The 16,791-nt window shown below is 35.0% G+C and overlaps 2 protein-coding genes across 2 annotated transcripts; both read left to right on the forward strand.

Moving 5' to 3' along the window:
• The first annotated feature begins 6,010 nt into the window (after window positions 1–6,010).
• LOC128173955 (uncharacterized) lies at window positions 6,011–8,307 on the forward strand. Its single transcript, XM_052839610.1, has 5 exons — window positions 6,011–6,763; window positions 6,876–6,992; window positions 7,645–7,804; window positions 7,943–8,025; window positions 8,177–8,307. The coding sequence occupies exons 1-5, from the start codon at window positions 6,355–6,357 to the stop codon at window positions 8,305–8,307; spliced, it is 900 nt and encodes a 299-aa protein (XP_052695570.1). The 5' UTR covers window positions 6,011–6,354.
• Window positions 8,308–11,309: 3,002 nt separating this feature from the next.
• LOC128173956 (mucin-2-like) lies at window positions 11,310–14,677 on the forward strand. Its single transcript, XM_052839612.1, has 5 exons — window positions 11,310–11,378; window positions 11,717–11,824; window positions 12,167–12,286; window positions 12,496–14,250; window positions 14,553–14,677. Exons 1-5 carry the CDS (start codon window positions 11,342–11,344, stop codon window positions 14,675–14,677), a joined length of 2,145 nt encoding a protein of 714 aa, XP_052695572.1. The 5' UTR covers window positions 11,310–11,341.
• Window positions 14,678–16,791: the final 2,114 nt, after the last annotated feature.

Raw genomic sequence — 16,791 nt, forward strand, 5'->3', positions numbered from 1 at the left:
AGTTTTGGGTTATTGTGTAGAAATGTGTGCGTCCGACTTTTATCGCGTAAAATGTATGTGCGTGTTGAGAGGATTTTCCATTGTGTTTGAACTCTAAAGTTTCAACTCCAATTGAGATTGCTGTCTGCTTTTACAGTCCATTTTAAATATATCTTGCTACGGTCCCTATACCAAAGGTACCTTGTAGCCCTGTGGCATTGTGGCCACGCACTTTGAAAAAAAAAACCACTTTATATTATTTTTTTTTTCAGTGCGTTCTGAGTTTATATTAACATTTTTTTAAATCACAAATACCAAAATATGAGCTTTGTTCTTTACTGGCTTTTTTAGTCCGATTAAGTGTTTATTTTCTTTGTAAACACTGTTTAATATTTTCATTGGAAACTGGGTGGAGACAATCCAAGATATTGTCCCGGGACAATTTCCAATAGATGATTCATTATAATCATTTGAAGAATGAAGAGTGATCCCACACATTTCCTTCTTAAAGTAGCATGAGACACCTGTCGATATCAATGTGGAAAGGTACATTATCATTAAAATACCTTCAAACATTTGATTTTAAAAGACTATGTTTTAATTTTGGGGGAAATGTTAAAATAATAAAAGACCTTGCGGGATTCCAATTGGTGACTTACATATCCGTAGTTAACGTTTTAACCCATTGCATTACTCTGTTAGGCAACAATTTGGTGAAAGAAAACAATTATAAACTTTAGGACGACGGACCCAATTCCATTTGCGCAGATATATCGCGCAGCTAAAAGGAGTGAACATCGAATTCTCAATATTACATCACAATCACTAAAAGTCAGTAAAAATTGCTTACATGACGCAATATATAGCTGTTCAACGTCATTAATACACACTTTATGTAGCGCAAGTAGTGGCTGACCTTAAACATGCTAAAATTTGCTTTTCAACATTACTGTGGAATCATTAAATTTCGTGGGGGCCAATTTTCGTGGATGACTTAAATTTTACAGGTTCGTGGGGACGTAATTTCGTGTATTCATATATATCTACAAAAGGGAATATGACTTTATTACCCTAATTCATCAATTCGTGTTGGATGTTATTTCGTGGATGAGAGGTACCCACGAATTCCACGAAAAATGAGCCACCACGAAATCTAATGATTTCACAGTATCTAATTAACATTCACAAAATATCTTTAAGGGATGTTAAGTATGGTGGTGAGATTTATATCAGTTCAAAGTAATTGCAAACATCTACATAGGTTATAGTTCACAGATTTTGAGTCAGTGAACAATTTAATTCATTTATATTTCGATCCGCTTCAATACTCGTATTGAAAATAGAGTAAAACCGCCCCTGTGCTTAAGTTTTTTAAAAGTATTTTACCATACACAAATGTTAAGCATACTCTAACAGTTGTTTTGTTTTATAATCAACCTCTAAATAATGCACATAAACTTTTTCTTAGAGTTTGCGCAGTACGTTTTATAACAAATTTATCATACAAAAATGTTAAGCATACTCTGATAGTTGTTTTGTTTCATAAATCAACCTCTAAATAATGTACATAAAGTTTTTCTTAGAGTTTGCGCAGTACTTTTAATGACGAATTTAAGAAAAATAATGACAAACCGCACTTTCTCATGTGTCCCCGTCAAAACGAAGTCAATGACATGGTCATATTTTTTTAATGATATTAAATCAAAATCATCATATAAGTGTCATAATTTAATTTGGATAGAAAAATCTATTGCAGAACGTTTTTTTTAAAAATTGTCTTCCACAAGAACGTTTTTTCCATTATGTTCAATTTAAAAAGAGAAGTAACACAAACGTATTTTGAAATGGTCCCTACTAAAAATCTAATTCGATTTTTATATTATTTTTTGATTGATTTTATATATCTTTAGTAACTCTAATTCCTATAAAATTTTCATGAAAATCACTATTGTACATGTAAAAGTGAATTGCGTCCGTCGTCCTTAAATATAATTTATTTTCTCCAGAGCCCCCCCCCCCCCCTCTCCTTCCCCTTCTTGACACCCCCTCTTTTTCTGCGACAGTAACACCGTGTTTTATCGCAGTTTGATTGTTAATGAGAGCTCGATGTTCGTGGCCATTTTTAGACTAAAATAATAAAGTTAAAATGGATAGATTTTGTCTTTACTTAATAATTAAATAATTATAGTTTTTTAAAAAATTTGGTAGATCTAATAGTTAGTTTGTTGACCGCCCCGCCACCTTAACCCCGTCCATGGTATATATACATGTACAAAAATCTACACGTATTGCGTAAAATCGGGTATAATGTAAACAAAGTATTATATCTTTGTCAATCATGCGAATATCGAAATAAATTTTGCATTGTCAGAAAACGGAGGTTCCAGTGAAAAAAAACTAAGTACTGACTATTTTTCAGGTTGGCCAAATGTTGGTACCTTGATTTGCTTATTTTTGGTGAGATGGAAATCCATGCGGAAGTAACGTGTTTTCAAAAAACGGCATTTTATAGCAGAATTTCAAAAAATTGCCGAACATCGGGTTGTTGGTTACTTCGATCGGGGTCAATTTACAGGGAGTAGCGTGTTATCAGTAGTTATCTCCCTTGCTATCAAAGCGCAGGTGAAATAAGTCACATTTTATCATAAATATATAAACTAAGTAGGTTATTCATTTGAGAAAAAAAAACTCAGCATATAGATTCATTCAAGCTACATGCAAAACATTTGTATATGACTGGATTTTAAGACAATGTGACCATTACAGGAAACCTTTATTTCAGATTTTTCAAAGTTATATTAATCCAAACAAGGAGATAGCAATAATGCCAACTTTCTCGTGGATTTTACTGTTTATCATTCTTTCATCAACAGAAGGTATGTATAAAAACAAACAAGTTCATTTTTATTTGTTTGAATTTAACTTATATAGTTCCTTGTCCAAAAAAAAAAAAAGAATACGGGAATCGATTACCTTTCAATTTCTTTTCTCAGAGGGTATTTTTTTAATATTTCACGATAGTGGTATGAAAGGTGTAATTGTAATACAAAACAACTTTAATATCATGATCTATTTTGTAAAATGTCTTAATTTTGATAGGGACTACTTTCTACAAGCGACAGAACAAAAAGTGCGAAGCAGTGGTGATGTGTCCTCAGTTTTGCTTAAGGTATCTCACTCCTCATGTTTTTATTTCATTGCGCAGATGATCATTATATTTAAAATGAATATGATTTTACTTATTTAACCAACACAGATAGATTATTATTTCATAATTACACATCATTCATAAAGAAAATCCATTTGAATTCAAGAAACAAACAAGTTTTTTGGGGAATTATTTTTTCGTGCGGAAGGTTTTTTAAACGAAAATGACAGAAACAAGCAATTTTATGAATTTTCAATATACTTTTCTTTTTATTATACTTTATTCATTATTCACATTTTTAACATTTGATAGGTTTGTAACATATTTTATATGTTCTGTGTGACATGTACAAAATCAAAACTTGAAAATGTGATAGCCGTTTAGCATAAAATCATGCAAATATATAGAACATGCCTGAATTTTTTTAAGCCAAATTTTGCGAGAATTTTACCTTTGAAGCCCTATATCTAAAATTTGACATCACTGACCCCCATGTTTTATTATGTCAAAATGATACTGAATACATTTCTAGGCAAACTGGATTAATCTTAGAAAATTCTTGATATTCAAGAAGTTTTTATTTCAAATCAAATTGAGATTATTATAGAAATTGTCTATTTTAAGTGCAAAAAGGTCACACAAAAATTTATGCAGCTTCGTATAATTTTTTTTCGTAATCCCTCTATTCAGTGTGACCATTGTGCATAATTAAAAACAATATTTGAAGAAATAAGTTCGCTTAATCAAAAATACTGACAACAAATCCTAATCAGGATGAAATTGCATTTTAGGTGCGAAAAGGTCAAATTAAATAGGCCATAACTCAGAGGGATTGATACTGACCCCCCATTATCTTTGTATTTTTTAAGTATGTTTTGTCTACAGATTTCAATGATATACTTCTCAAAAAAATCTTGATACAACAACATTGAAGAGTGGGATACCTTAAAGATCAAAGATGAGTGCTATATTTGCGAGTGCGAAAGTATGATGTTTTCAATGTACTAATGCAGTGTATTGACCTAAATCAGATATTACATTATTACATGTATGCGTTGAAATTCTTAATAAAGCAAACAATAATTGGTAACATAAATATACGTACATTAATACTCTATTAACCCACGCTCTGTTTTTTCGACAAGAAATCACACTTTGAAAATTCGAGTTTGATGAATGGTGTTGATTGAATTAGTAATATATCAATAGTGCCTGTTTGGGAGGGTAACAGTTGAAATTGACACCCCGAGAAAACCATTGTCAACCGACGCGAAGCGGAGGTTGACAATGGTTTTCGAGGGGTGTAATAACGTGAATAACGTGAATTCTACGGCGAACCGTACGCGCATAATTTTCGCGCATGTAACAATTTTTAATGTTACCCGTTGCTAAGTGCGTTGCTAATGCTGAGGGTAATAGAACGGATTATGAACTGCGTCTAAACCAATCAGATTTCAGAATTTAACATGAAAGTATAACAATTAGTTTTAATGCATGTGCAATTGATTTTTGATGCTCAATATTTTGCAAAACGTTTGTCGAAGTGATATCATCTTGTTATTAAGGATAGAAAAGTTGACCAGCAAAAACATTAACCTTAACAGAATGGATATTGTCAAATGATATTTTTTTTCATTTATCTTTTCCGGAATAGAATCAATGAACTCATTTATGCAAGGCGCCATATAACAGATGAAACATGATTATGACCCCCATTTACCAGACCGGAAGTAAATTTGTTAATTTAAACACGGGAACCAAAGATGAATCCAACAAAATCCAAGAGCAAAATCTAAATATCCGGAAATCTCCGTGAATAAATATGGGAAATTTTGGAGCAAATACGTTTGGTGGAGTTATGATGGGCGGGGTAGAATCCGTCAGTCAAACGGGGCATTATCTCGAGCCCGACTTTAAAGGTGAAACTAAATCAAACCCGACTTTAATAATGAAAAACAATTTTACAGCAAATACAATGCTGAAATAATATCTTACGAATGAAGTATTGCTTAAGACTTCAGATCGCTGATCGTAAAAATTCAGCCTATCCTCATTATTTATCTGTTTCAGCAGCTTTATCGATTTTAAAAATTGGCATATCGAATGTTGAATACTTTCCCGCGACCAATAATCTTTACAGCTTAACACTCATATCTTTTCGAAGTATATATAAAAGTTCACGATATACTTTTTATTTATTTTAATTTCTTTATAATTATATTTTTTTTTTCTGAAATGCATAACTATCGTATTCATGCATGTTATATGTATATGTTCTTCATCATGTCAGGAATTTTTTTAAAATATTATTTTAGTATTATCAAGCGTTTTTGATATATGGGTAAACATGTACCTAAAGGGTTTCTTTTACTCCAACTTCTAGTACTAGTAATTTAATTAATGTACATAACCAATTCTACTACAAATCATCATCAACATAAAAAACCCACATTTTGTTTACATGATTCATTTCATTTCTTTCTGTAATGAAGAGTTTTACAAGCCAGTTGCAATGGTTCTACCTGGAAGGTGTCCAGAAATGAGCTACGCATGCCCAGGTCGGTGTTGGAAAACGAACGGATTCAGTGGCTGTTTCCGGTGTGAATGTGAAGGTCGTTACAAAAGACTTAAGTCTACCTTTTTATCCAAAAAATCTCAGTGTTCTATTCATTAGGTAATTGTGGTTAAACGAGGTTTTTTTTCATTTTCCAAAAATCTTAAATCATTATAATTAATAGGTTTTATTAACCGTATCCTGAATATTAAATAAACCATACTTTAGTATTAAGTTAGTGTAAGTGATTCATTTTCTCAACTGGAACGTGGAGGCTCTGGAAAATAGTTCTTATTTTCTTCTTAAATTCTTGCTAGACAAACAGTCAACACCATTGCCAACGTCGTCCTCTCAAACCACAACTATTGCGCCATCTAGCGAGCAAATAACTTCCAACGTACCAACCACTACACCGAAAATGACATCGGAACAAACAACGAAACAAACTGTTACGTCATTGTCTGTGACTTCAACCCAACAAACAGCGTCACAATCTGTCAATCTTCAACATATCAAGGGAAACATCGAGGAAACGACAACGGAGATGGAACCGCCAACACCCACAGCTACTAAAGAATTTATACCACAAAATTTGCATTCACATTCTGTCGGTATAAACGCTAATTCCGGAGAATAGAATACAGTTTTAGAGCAGCTAAACTCGGTGTTGAATATGAGCTCAGGAATTACCCTGACCTCAAAGTTCACAAATGGTCAAGGTTCCAATCCGTCCACTGGAAGTAGTTTAGTAGACCTTACAGGGGCCGATTTATTCAAGATTTTAATAACCGGGATTAAAGAACGTAAATCTCTTCAAGAGGTTCTGTACAGTTTAGCCGCAAAGGTCAACAAGGGTCACAATGAAGAATCCTTCGCAGGTCAGGGTCATCAAATAGAGAAACCTGAGGGTCAAATTAAACCAGAAAAAGTATTGCTATTGTACAGCAGTATAAGCGATAAAAATGTCGCTGGTGCATCCGCTACCGGATTGACGTCGTATTTCCAGAAAATAGTTGAGATACGCCCAAGTGACGTCACAACTACCAAACCAACAGAATCCTTGAAGGGTTCCAATAGTAAAGGTGAGCTCCTACGAAATTACCTCTGACATATTTAGGCCCAAGGTCGACGACCACGAAATTTTAACTGGTCGACCAAAATAAATGTTAAGCTATACATGTAATTGTATTTCAGACTGCCTGGATTTGGGCTCATCCTGTCCCGTTGATTGTCAAGTGACAGACCCTGTTTCTAAATGTCCTCTTTGCAGCTGCGCAGAGCAACAAAACGAGACACACAATTCGGCCATAAGTACGATTTATGATTCCAAACATTATTTTGTGAATTTTAGATCCTGCGTTTGGTAGATTAAAGTATGTAATGTGACATAAATGTATATAATATATGTATGCTTCGATGTTATTTCACTAATGAGGAAAAAAATGAATTTCGCTTTGGGTTAATAAAAGACCAGTTGATATCCACCAAACTCTATATAAGTCTGAGACCTTTTGACCAAAGGTTATGGTATATGAATGGAGATTTTTATTAAATATTCATTTGGTCATTATAATTTAACAGTATGTCGAAGTGTCTAAACCATGGCGATTTAAAGCCAACTGAGAATGAAAAGATTTTCTAACTGTTCCATTCACAATCGATCAACTAGTGCGCAAAGTGCCAAAAATATTATACCAGTCCAGCTGTGAACTAACACAGTGTGTTCAAAAATGATTTTTGTTTTCATTTCGATAAATTAATAATGAACATCTTTTTTGAAATCTTCTTATTTCACGAAACATGTTAATATGATTAATGTTTTTTAAGGATTAAGTCTGGTTTTATATAGCAAGCAAGCATTTCTGCATATCGTATTTTTTGCGATATCAATGTGTACGCAAAAAAGCGAGAAATTATATGGTCGGCAAAATAACCGGACATACGGAATTTCTTTGGTTTTCAGGTTGTGTCCCTCTGGATGTAAGATGTCCGAGTCGCTGTATTACATTGGACAGTAGTATGTGTCCGGTATGTGTCTGTACAGACACACAGACAGGCCAAGCCTCCACCCAACCTACACCAACAACCAGCAAAGAACACGACATCCTCGGCAACCGACTCTGGTAAAACCCCCCCTCTCTCTCTCTCTCTCTCTCTCTCTCTCTCTCTCTCTCTCTCTCTCTCTCAACCTTTATACACCCTCTCTTAATATTGCTTGCAGTTTGCAGAATAACAGAAAAAGTTCGAAACTGTGCTTCTAGCTGCCTCAAGTTGGACGACCATTTTTGTCCAGTCTGCATCTGTTCCGATGACGTCATCAAAGGAACCGAGACCTCAAACAACAGTAAGAACAAATGTCTTGTAATGAAAAAAAAATTAACTGGCTAAAGATGTAAATTGTCTTTACGGCTGTATGGTCGTAATCTTTTATATCAGTTTATATATATCAACCTCCTTTAAGGTACTTCACTACACCCAAACTTATACTTTTTAAGACACTCCTGTATCTGTCCGATTCCTAGCCTGTACTAATTATGTTGCATCCTTAGCTGCCGCCTCCATTGCCACACTGATCTCCATAGCTTTTTCAAATGTCAAGTCTTTCTCTGACAGCAAGCGCTTTTGAATGTGAGGGTGTCTTATACCACATACCACTCTATCCCTCAACTTTTCATTTAGCGAAGCATTAAAATCACAATAAATCGAGAGTTTCTTTAACTGAGCTACATACTCCGTTATTGTTTCTCCTTCCTTCTGGTCTCTTTTATCGAAACGAAAGCGTTCTGCTGTTTTGATGGGCTTAGGGGACAAATGGCTGTTGAGTAATGTCACCAAGTCCTGATAAGTCTTCTCAGCTGGTTTATCAGGAAAAGTCAAGTCCCGCAGGAGAGAATATAATCGTCCACCGATGAGACATAATAAAGACGGTACTTTTTTTCAGGATCTATCTCATTCACCGTGAAGTACTGCTCAAATGGGACAGGTTAGAAACAGACAATTTGGAAAAATTTGAGGTTACCGGAGTTTATCCTCGCCGCCAATATGTTACATATTCGCCCTAGCACTATAACACATGGAATACACAGAGGCTGCCATCTTGGAACTACTTTATTATTATGTATTAATGCGCATGACATAAACAACATATAGAACCGAGCATGTAAACATTCCGGATATAACAGGATACAAGTCATAATCTAAGACATTCTTCATAGAAATGAAAATGAAAAAATTGAGCCCATCTAACTCCAAATTCAATAATTATCATTAAGAACTTATATATTATTACTACTATTTTGTAATTTGGAGTCTCTAAAAGGCTTACTTCAATAGTCAACAAATACATAGTAACCATTAGGTCCATTATGAAATTTTAAAATTTATTTCTTTTATCATATTCTATAATTCAATAATTTAAAAAAAAACACAAATAAATATTCAGTCTTTGAAAATGGTGATTTTCCGTCCGTAAACAAAGCCTTTCCTCTCAACGAGATTAATGTAGTCCAAAAATCGACAATTTTAATCTGAATAACCCATAATGACCCGCACCGTCTTCCTTTGCACAATTTCCATTTTTAGTATCACCTTATATGTATATTGTTCCAGTGATCACCTCTCCAAAACATGTCCACTGTTGGCGTAATCTGGTTTTCCTATCACTGAACACCTCACGCACTGTATACCCCCATGTAATGTCGTGTATTTAACCCAGCACCTGTATTCCTATCAGAAGGAAGGAACAAGCCAGTTCGGGACCAGTCAACAAAGACCGCACCACGCCAAAGATAGCAGGGAGTAACCATCAGCATGTCCACCAAATATCTCCCGATTTTCCTTGTCTGTTTAACGCTATTTTCAATTTCACAAGGTGAGCTTTGATGTATTTTGGTTTAAGTCTTTTTTCTTCAAACTCATTAGTACGTAGGTATGTACATGTATTCATGCCATTTTTTTTTTCAGTTTATTCACACATGAATATCTTTCAATAGACATATTCCAATCTGTTTTTATAGCTTGGCAACAAAGTAGAAAAAACATTAAAATTGAAATTCGTCAACTAGTAACAAGGCTAATAAATTTTAAAACCTCCGAATTTTGATATACTTTTTAACGATACTGAATAATGCCTAAATGCATTTGATATTAAAGCTAAGCGTGTTTTTAAAAAAAAATGCATCAAAGAATGATTCTAATTTGTCTTTAGACGAACTAGTTCTTTTGCTTTTTATAGAATCACACTGGGTTTTTTTTTTTGGGGGGGGGGGTTGGGGGTGGGGGGGGGGGGGGGTTCTTGTGTTCTTATTTTTGTCCTTGTTACATATGTACCTTTAGCACAGGAGTCAATTTTCTTACATAAAAAAAATATTATAAATATGTTTTAAAAAGAGCTATACATTGTTTGGTTTAATGGTAACCTCTATCGTATTTAAAAAGGATCCGGAAAAAAAGTAATGCGTAATGAAAACTATCATTAACTCTTCATATTTTGATTTGCCCACCAATGTTTTTATTCAGTTTAAAAATTTACCATATCGTGGATTTAATATCCTCTTTGTCTTAATTACATAACCGCAATTAATTTCTATAATACTTTAAAGTTACAAGATTTTGCCACTTTCCCATTTTTTTAGTCTCCGTTACCATGGCAACGGTTGACCTTAGCAACAGATTAATGCCATTTAGTTACTTTCAATATTAATGTGTATCAGTACAATATAAAGAAAATCGGTGCTTGAACCCCTTTATAAAAATAATAAAAGTCTTTGGCAACAATCGAGAGAGAAGAAACTATTATTCTAAAAGAGAGGTTATAATGAAGTATTCAAATTTTAAAACAAAATGAAAGGAGAACTTTATTTTAATCGGATAATTTAATTTTCTATCAATAGCATAAAGATACAGTACGTTCATTCATGAAAATAAAAATGAAATGACTAACGCCATTTTAGGATGATGAGATTTATATGCTAGTTATAAAGTAACTGTTACGCTTTATATGTTTGACTTTTTTTTACAGTAGCTCATGTAACCAATCATACTCATCGTTGAAAAAAGTATGAATTGTTTAATCAAAATTCAATGCATTCTTTATCCAGGTTACACTATCAACAGACAGAGAAGATGTGCCCCCGTCAACTTCATGTGTTCTATGAGCTACGATTTTTCTACTGGCTGTATTGTGTGCGCAGGCAAGTTTATAAATAGTAACAAAAACATACTCACTGCATTTTTATGTGTTTTCTGTAAAAAGTAATAATTTTCCCACTGCATTCATCGTGTTCCATAGTAGCGTTATAAATAGAAACAGCAATTTTTCCACGCATTCTTTGTGTGCAGAAGTAACGTTATAAATAGCAACAATAATTTTTTCCATTATATTCTTTGCGTGCAGAAGTAACGCTATAAATAGTAACAGAAAGTTTTCAAACACACTTTTGTGTGTATGCGCAGTTAAATAAAGTTTTCAAATAGCAACAATAAATTTGTATATTGCTTCATTCGTTTTTGTGTAGAAGTTAATTAAAACTTAATAACATAAATGTCATAGGTCATCTTTATTTATTTGATTTTTATTGATGGATGTTGTTCGAGTTCTTCATGGTTTAATTCTGTCCGTAATAGGTAGCGGTAATGCCAATCAATTAACAACGACAACTATGGCCCCTTATACCAACACAGTGAAAGGACATTTAAGTATGTACTCTCTCTCTCTCTCTCTCTCTCTCTCTCTCTCTCTCTCTCTCTCTCTCTCTCTCTCTCTCTCTCTCTCTCTCTCTCTCTCTCTTGTAGCACTACAAAGAACTTAAATTTTACCTTCAGCATCGATATCTTAATACACGTATCATTTGAACTTAGAAAATGACTTAGATTTAAATTCAAGGTTAAAGTGGCAAAATAAAGAAGATTCACAATATTTGTAAACTAAATAGCATCTTAACGAAGCAATGTTTTTTGGAAGGATGCAAAATTGGGCGCCCATGAAATTGGGTCCTCATAAAGATTCTACGGTATTCCTAATGCTTGTTTTACAGAGTGCAAGCACAAACCCTTCAATTATCTGCATTTTATGATTCAATTCGAAAACGATGGCTGTCCTCATTGTGCTTCAGGGGACCCAGGGTCAATGAATATTAATGGATGTAAGTTATATCCCTTTAAAATGCAGAAATATGCTATGCAATTGCTAAATTCTTTTTTTTATTTCAATGCGACAATATATATGTTTAACATCGGATGATGATTTTCATTTATAGGATAAGCAATAAGAGAGGTTTTGTTTTGCAGACTACATGGCCGAGTAATTAATAAGTGAAAATAACCTTATGTGTTCATAAATTGTATTATTAAATTGGATATTTAAAGTTACGATTCAAATCAATTCACAATATTAAGTAATACGGGTCGTACAATTCATGTTTATGCCATATTTATTGATGCTTCCACAACATTACGTGCTTGGTGTTTTGTTTTGTATCCACAAGTTTTAAACCATGGAGCAGAAAAAAACTGTCTGACGTTTTCTGAGTCTATGAAATGTCCAAAACAGTGTCACTATACCGATCCCAAAGATGGATGTAATAAATGTACATGCGACTCAAACGGTACGATGATGATTATTTATAAAACAAACAAACATGTGTATTGTAAATGAATGAAAAATGCCTTGCATTGTAAAACACATAGAGTCACGTTCTTAAATGTACAATGCATCAATTAAGCGTTGTCTGTTTTGAATACTTAATAAAACCTTACAAATCCTTGCTAAGCCTTATCCTTCACCCTTAAACTGTACCCACAAACCTTTTTGTAGGAAATCAAATAACAAAACCTACTACAACAACACCGACTACTACAACAACACCGACGACTACTACAACACCGACAACAACAACACCGACTACCACAACTAAACCGACAACTACCACAACACCGACAACAACAACACAGACTACCACAACACTGACAACAACAACAACACTGACGACTACCACAACACCGACTACCACAACAACACCGACGACTACCACAACACCGACAACAACAACACAGACTACCACAACACCGACAACAACAACAACACTGACGACTACCACAACACCGACAACTACCACAACTACACCGACAACTACCACAACACCGACAACCACAACAACACCGACAACTACCACAACTACACCGACAACTACCACAACACCGACAACCACAACAACTCCGACTACCACAACTACACCGACAACTACCACAATACCGACAACCACAACAACACCAACTACCACAACAACACCGACTACCACAACAACACCGTCTACAACTACGACAATACCCACTACCACAATACCGACAACCACAACAACACCAACTACCACAACAACACCGACAACAACAACAACACCGACAACAACAACAACCCCAACAACGACTACTACACCGACTACCACAACACCGACAACCACAACACCGACAACAACAAGACCGACAACAACAACAAACCCAACAACGACTACTACACCGACTACCACAACAACACCGACTACAACTACAACACCGACAACGACTACAACAACACCTACTACAACAACAACGCCGACAACTACAACAACTCCGACTACCACAACAACACCGACGACTACCACAACACCGACAACCACAACACCGACAACCACAACACCGACAACAACAACAACGACTACTACACCGACTACCACAACAACACCCACTACTACTACAACACCGACAACGACTACAACAACACCTACTACAACAACAACGCCGACAACTACAACAACTCCGACGACTACCACAACACCGACAACCACAACATCACCGACTACAACAACACCTACTACCACAACAACACCGTCTACAACTACGACAATACCCACTACCACAACACCGACAACAACAACAACCCCAACAACGACTACTACACCGACTACCACAACAACACCGTCAACAACTACAACAACACCCACTACTACTACAACACCGACAACGACTACAACAACGCCGACTACCACAACACCGACTACCACAACAACATCGACTACCACAACAACACCGACAACCACAACAACACAGACAACCACAACACAGACTACCACAACTACACCGACAACCACAACAACACCGACAACAACTACAACAACACCCACTACTACTACAACACCGACAACGACTACAACAACGCCGACTACCACAACACCGACTACCACAACAACACCTACTACAACAACTACACCGACAACTACCACAACACCGATAACAACAACACAGACTACCACAACTACACCGACAACCACAACAACACCGACTACAAGTACAACACCGACTACCACAACAACACCCACTTCTACAACAACACCGACCACTACTACAACACCGACGACGACTACCACGAACGCTAAAACAACAGTGACTACAAAGAAGCCATCTACAATAACGAAGCCTACTCCCAAGATTACTCTCCCTCCGTCTTTAGCGTCAACTCAAAAAATAACCCTACCTCCGTCACAGTCCACTAAATCAGCAATATCGCCAACGACAACAACGCCATCAACAACAACTGGTACGTCTCAGTAGTTGTCATATGAAATCCTGGTAGTTCAAGGCATAACACTAGTCAAAAAGGCATCATGTGCACATATTAATCGCTAGTTTTGACTGGTTATTAGACAAATCTGATCTATGGGCCCCATAATATCACATGGCTTAGAGTTAGTGACTTGTTTCTAACACAATACGGGTATGTTTGTTGCTGTTGAATAAAACACCGTCATTATAAATGTTCGTTTCAGAAAGCCAATCTAGGACCTTGTTATATTTAACAATTTCTTTTATGATCAGCTCTACTCCTATGATTTGTTTCAGGTTGTCCTGGGTTCCCACCAAGCTGTCCTGGACCGTGTGGTAGCTTTGACCCCGTGACCTTTTGTATGATTTGTGATTACAGCATTTGTGGCAGTAAGTCCTACTTCCGCATTATCACAATATAATATACAAGTGATGTAAGCTAAACTTCACTAAACAAAATTCTGTGGTTTTACCAAAATTTGTGGGAACCCAGTTTTCGTACATTTTGTTGTTGAGTTTATCCATGTATTTAATAATCATTATTAAAAGGCCATAAATTTTAGTATCGTTACACTATGGTTGTCACTAGATCCTCGAAAATAGAAGTCTAGGAATATGAATGAAACCACAGAATTCGGAATAATTATATCCAATCATGTTTGATTTTTTCTGTTAGTGACGCCACCTCCCGCCAGCGGGAACAGGATGAGTAAAACCCGAGTCTCTCCTTGACTTTTCATCCTTCTAAGATGAGGTGAAACTTCACTTGGGTCTCTTTTTGTGTTTTGTTACTTTTGTTGGTTTTTGTTGTTCTTGGGAAATAAAATCTGAAAAAATAATACGCACATATGTACTCACTCTTTGTTTAATCTTAAAGTTGATGCATGCCCTTTAAAATAGTGTTGGTCTTTTAGCTAGATGTTTGCTGTCTTCTTTTTCTTTATATTTCACGCATTATAAAGGTTAATCTTTTAAGCATTAGATGACTATACACATTCTATGAAAGGTATTTTAAGTATTATATACCGTTTCTCAAAGATGTCCAATGGACATAATTTTTTGTAAGTGTAGATTCTACTTTTTATGAATGTGTATTATCGATCTACGTAAGTCTTCGTTCTGATTGTCTTGTCGTTATTTTTGAGTTTTGACTTTGAACTCATGTGTCATTTTCTTTATTTGGTCAATAACTGCATTCAATTATTATTATAACCTTATACTATTTTTCTTAAATGGATGAAGTACTTCATCCTTTACAAGCCAATTCGATTTCGTGTCTTTCAGTATAAGCTTTATTCTGACCTGTTAAATTCCTAAGGAACTTGCTATTCCTCCTCGATATATTTAAGGAATAAGGAATCATTCTTTGAGTATGATGGGTTGATAATTTTGGTAGGGGCGTGGTCAAATTAAGCCCGAAGGTTTTATTGGATTTGACCATGCTCCGCTCGAAATTATCATCTCATAATATTCAAAGAATGATTCCTCGTTACTTTTATTTATATTATTTCTAATTTTTACACTTGAATACAACATCGTTTTTCATGTAGCATATGCTATGTATTACCTCGAGGCGCAGTGCAAACAATACCGTTCTTCGGTAATGCTATGAGACACGCCCATTGTGTGTCGATCTTCTGTCGTGAAATTATTGGGCTTATTGATTTGTAATGTTATCACAGACAAAGACAGTTGGAAATGTCAATATATTATTATATACATGGGTTGCGTGGACTGGTAGTGAATAATAATACACTGAATAATGGAGAAAATATAATGTATATCTACTAATGTAAAATCATCCATGAGTTTTGGGTAATTGTACGTGCATGTGCAGAAATGTGTGCGTCCGACTTTTATCGCGTAAAATGTTTGTGAGTGTCGAGAGGATTTTCAATTGTGTTTGAACTCTGAAGTTTCAACTCCAATTGAGATTGATGTCTGCTTTTACAGTCCATTTTAAATATATCTTGCTACGGTCCCTATACCAAAGGTACCTTGTAGCCTTGTGGCCACGCACTTTGAAAAAAAAAACACTTTATATTTTTTTTTCAAAGTGCGTTCTGAGTTTATATCAACATTTTTTTTAAAATCACAAATACCAAAATATGAGCTTTGTTCTTTACTGACTTTTTTAGACCGATTAAGTGTTTATTTTCTTTGTAAACACTGTTTAATATTTTCATTGGAAACTGGGTGGAGACAATCCAAGATATTATCCCGGGACAATTTCCAATAGATAATTCATTATAATCATTTGAAGAATGAAGAGTGATCCCACACATTTCCTTCTTAAAGTAGCATGAGACACCTGTCGATATCAATGTGGAAAAGATATATTGTCATTAAAATACCTTCAAACATTTGATTTTAAAAGACTATGTTTAAATTTTGGGGGAAATGTAAAAATAATAAAAGACCTTGCGGGATTCCATCTGGTGACTTACATATCCGTAATTAACGTTCTAACCCATAGCGCTACTCTGTTTGGTAACAATTTGGTGAAAGAAAACAATTACTGTGGAATTATTAATTT

The sequence above is a fragment of the Crassostrea angulata genome, chromosome 2 (genome assembly GCF_025612915.1).
Source record: "Crassostrea angulata isolate pt1a10 chromosome 2, ASM2561291v2, whole genome shotgun sequence".
Lineage (NCBI taxonomy): Eukaryota > Metazoa > Mollusca > Bivalvia > Ostreida > Ostreidae > Magallana > Magallana angulata.

What these genes read in the sequence shown, in the direction of transcription:
- LOC128173955 (XM_052839610.1), top strand. Translation starts at nt 6,355, where the DNA reads ATGAGCTCAGGAATTACCCTGACCTCAAAGTTCACAAATGGTCAAGGT. An exon ending in GAAGGGTTCCAATAGTAAAG is followed by an intron (nt 6,764 to 6,875) that starts GTGAGCTCCTAC and finishes ATTGTATTTCAG; the next exon opens with ACTGCCTGGATTTGGGCTCA. An exon ending in GACACACAATTCGGCCATAA is followed by an intron (nt 6,993 to 7,644) that starts GTACGATTTATG and finishes TTTGGTTTTCAG; the next exon opens with GTTGTGTCCCTCTGGATGTA.
- LOC128173956 (XM_052839612.1), top strand. Translation starts at nt 11,342, where the DNA reads ATGGCCCCTTATACCAACACAGTGAAAGGACATTTAA. An exon ending in CACAGTGAAAGGACATTTAA is followed by an intron (nt 11,379 to 11,716) that starts GTATGTACTCTC and finishes CTTGTTTTACAG; the next exon opens with AGTGCAAGCACAAACCCTTC. An exon ending in ATGTACATGCGACTCAAACG is followed by an intron (nt 12,287 to 12,495) that starts GTACGATGATGA and finishes ACCTTTTTGTAG; the next exon opens with GAAATCAAATAACAAAACCT.